The sequence below is a fragment of the Lolium rigidum genome, chromosome 1, assembly GCF_022539505.1.
Source record: "Lolium rigidum isolate FL_2022 chromosome 1, APGP_CSIRO_Lrig_0.1, whole genome shotgun sequence".
Lineage (NCBI taxonomy): Eukaryota > Viridiplantae > Streptophyta > Magnoliopsida > Poales > Poaceae > Lolium > Lolium rigidum.
The window spans coordinates 15,588,791-15,592,534 of NC_061508.1; the positions used below are offsets into that span (position 1 = coordinate 15,588,791).

The following is a 3,744-nucleotide window of genomic DNA, read 5'->3' on the forward strand; positions in this document are numbered from 1 at the left end:
AGGGCTGGGCCAGTGTAACAAGCTTAGGTGGGCGTGCTGTTGGCTATGGCACCAGCTGTTTGGGCCACAACAAGCGCGCGCGAGGTACTGCGCGTGTGATTGATCGGAAAGTGCAGCCGCGAGATTGGTTTGGAGAAAAAAAGAGGGTTGCCAAAGGCCATGCATGTGCATTGCATGGGAGTAGCTTGGCTGGATCAAGTTTTGACCTATTTTTGCTATGGTGCACGTGGAAGCTACTTTCAAACATTGACAAGAGAAGAGAAAGTGTGCAGAGAAGAGATACATACCGATCAAGTTTGCACGAGGGTTTATTCTATGCCAGTTTGATGGGAGGGCTTGGAACGCATTGACGGGCAGCAAGGAGGAGCGACCTGCGTATAAGGCGCCGAGCATTAAGGATCACGTACGAAAAGATGCTGAGAAATGCATGATGGTGCCAAGCTAACACGCCACGAGGTGGAGAAGGGGCTACGATGTAAGAATCGAGAACTGAAGCCAATTTTAGCAGGAAGGCGCGCCATTTGAACTCATGCTCAGGATTCAAGGGATACATGGAACTCAACATCGGTCGGGTATGACCAGTCGTTATCTGCAGTGGGGCATGAGGCGGTGTGGGATACCGACCCAATAGATCTTCGCCAAGAGTGAGGATGCTCGACGTGATTATAGAGGCAAGGCATGCATTAAGCAAGGAGCACAATGACATAATAGGCCACTGATGGTTGGAGATGTGGTCAACCAAGTGCGGAGGGATGTTGAAGTAGTGTTGGTGGGCACCATGTTCAAGTTAGTGATCGGGTCGTTTGAGATTGACATCGAGTTATGGACAAGAGTTGTCCATGTTGAATCTGATAAAGTGGTGATGCAACAAGTTTGAATTTGGTGACACACACGTGAAAATAAAATTCCTTCAAGTTGGAATTACTTTCACGCATATCAGCGGTTGATCTCCGATGGTGTTGAATGGAAAGAAGCGAGTAGAGTTGGTGAGTATAAGATTGATGCACTAGCCAATTATCAAAAAAAAAAACTGATCTGATGGAAAGAGGCTAGGCACTATATTTATATTCAACACTCCCTCTCACGTCTAGGCTATTTTAGTCCATGGTGTAGGTTCAATACACAAGCCGCATATTTTGCTTTTTTTAATACTGCGCGAGCAAGATCTTGAACTCAAGACCTCCTAGCTCTGATACCATATAAGAAGTTGGAAAACCCTAAATTATATTTCATGTTTATTGCGATGACCCTCGTGAGATCCATATATATAAAAATACATGGAGGAAAAAGACTTGAAGTACAAGATGTTGTAGAGGCCTTGTCTAGCCTAACATGTACACGTATTCTTATAGTGAGTGGTTTTGCTCGTTGGATTGTTGGGCCGCCATGTGCATGGTACCCCAAAGAGATGTGTGCCACACACATGCGGAAACAACCCGAGCTTTGCAAGAGTAAGACATTGCTTTGCTTGGATCAAGGAGGAGGACGCCACGACGGTCTAGGGTTCTAGATGTGTTTGGAAGAGGGGTAGCTCTACCGCGAATCCGCGCGCGATAGTTTATTTTATATGCGCCATACCCTGACGAACGGGGATATTATATGTGGTAGGTAGTAGGTACAAACCAAACCATGATTTGCACGGAAGGAGGAGATCGATCGATCGATCGGGTTTAGCGTATCCCATCATGTACACGATTACACACCCCCAAGTTACTGACAAACAAGCTTGGCCTCAAGAGACTTCTCGTACTCCTCCACGGCCTTGAACAGCTCGTGGAAGTTTCCCTTGCCAAAGCCGCCGCAGCCACCCCTCTGCTGCTCCCTCCCGCTCTCCTCGTCTTTCTCCATGCACCCGATCCGCTGGATCACCTCCAGGAAAAGTGTTTGCCTGAAGAAAAATGTAGGTTACTGTTACTGGGATCATCGATCACAAAGAAAATACTGTAAGTGAGACGACAGATCGATGACGAGCTAGGTACCTCTCTCCCACCGGCTTGGTGAAGATTTGGAGCAAAACTCCTTGGTCATCCCTGTCTACCAGCACGCCCAGCTCTTGGCACCCCTTTATCTGGGCCTCAGACAGCACGTCCCCGGCGCGTCGCCGTACGCCGTCGTAGTAGTTTGGCGGGGGCGGTTCTAGGAACTCAAAGGCCCCGGCCGCCCGCATCATCTGCCTGAGCGTGCCCAGCACGTCGTCGCTGGCCAGCGCGATGTGCTGCACGCCTGGCCCGCCGTGGTGGTCAAGGTACGTCTGTATCTGGCTGCGCCGCTTCGTGCCATGCACCGGCTCGGTGAGGTTCAGGAGCACGGTCTCCGTCTTGTTGGCGAGCACCACCACGTTCAGACCGCTCTCCGCCGTGCCCACGTCCTCCGCCGTGAACTCCACGAACTCGTGGAACCCCGTGAAACTGGCAATGTACTCGGCCACCGGGGCCAGCTCCGGGAGGCAGCCGACGACGTGGTCGATCCGCCTCAGCCCATAGTCAGCCGCGCCGGAGCTGTCCACGTCGATATCCTCGAACCCCGGGAGGAAGGTGACGACGGCGTTGTCTGCCGGGCAGCTCACGAAGCGCAGAACGACGTCGCCGTAGAGCTCCACCTCGGCGAAGCAGAAGCCAAGGCCGAGGTCGGCGGGGGCGAAGGCCGGGCGCGCGCCGGCGTCGACGCTGGCGCGGAAGGCCTCGGCTGCGTCCGAGACGCGGACCGCGATGGCGCGCACCGCGGGCCCGCCGTGGTCTGCGACGAAGCGGCTCGCGTCGTTCGGGGAGAAGGAGGGTATGGTTGCGCCGTCCATGTGGTGCTCCTGCTGTGAGTGTGAGGAGGTGAAGAGGAGTGATAGAGAGCCGGAGCGGAGGAGGCGGGAGGCGTGCGCGGAGTTGCCGGTGGAGAGGTCGGACACCGCCGCGAGCGGCACGCCAAGCGCGGAGGAGAAGCGGCTAGCGGCGCCGGCCGCGTCGGCGCACCACAGCTCGACGTGGTGGAAGGCGTGCGCCTGGAAGCGGTCCGTGCGAGCGGTGGCTCTCATGGTGGTGTTGGGTGCTGGCAAGGTGGCTGCGTACATGCAGAGATGAGAGCAAACGAGAGGGTCTGGTTGCCCCTATATATATATATACACTCTTTTCACCCTGAATGTAAGACGTCTAATGATTATTTGAAAATTAAATTTTACTAACTTTGATCAAATATTTAGAAAAAATATTTACATCTTCACAATGGACATAGTAAAAAAGTGTACTTTATGATGAATCTATTCATGTTGATTCAGTATTGTAAATATTTCTAATTTTATCGGCAGCGGAAGCGATGTTGGGTTCTTTGGTCAAGGAACAGCTCTCCCGTCATCTGAAGTCCAAGTCCCTCTACTGGCGCCAGCGATACTCCATCCGGTACTGCCGGCTGGGAGACGAAAACACTCGTTTTTTCCATGCTTGTGCCTCCGCTCGCCTCCGCAAAAACACCATCCGCGTCCTCCACGATCGCGGGGCGCCAGTATACACCCATCAACAAAAAGAAGCCGTCCTCACTGGGTACTACTCCTCGCTTATGGGCTCGCGCGTTCAGACATCCTTCGACTTCGACGTCGAGTCCATGTACACGCCCATGCCCGCATTGGCGGCGCTGGAGCTGCCTTTCTCCATTGAGGAAGCGCATGCAGCTCTCGCGCGGATGCGGACGGACGCTTCCCCCGGTCCGGACGGTTTCAGCCCTGGTTTTTACAAGCAATTCTGGCCGGTTATCAAAGAG

General features: G+C 53.4%; 1 protein-coding gene across 1 annotated transcript; it reads right to left on the bottom strand.

Annotated features, from left to right (window-relative positions):
• Positions 1-1,710: 1,710 nt before the first annotated feature.
• Positions 1,711-3,061, bottom strand: LOC124704540 (4-hydroxyphenylpyruvate dioxygenase-like). Its single transcript, XM_047236814.1, has 2 exons — positions 1,980-3,061; positions 1,711-1,888 (listed from the first exon to the last, which is right to left on the bottom strand). Exons 1-2 carry the CDS (start codon positions 3,059-3,061, stop codon positions 1,711-1,713), a joined length of 1,260 nt encoding a protein of 419 aa, XP_047092770.1.
• Positions 3,062-3,744: the final 683 nt, after the last annotated feature.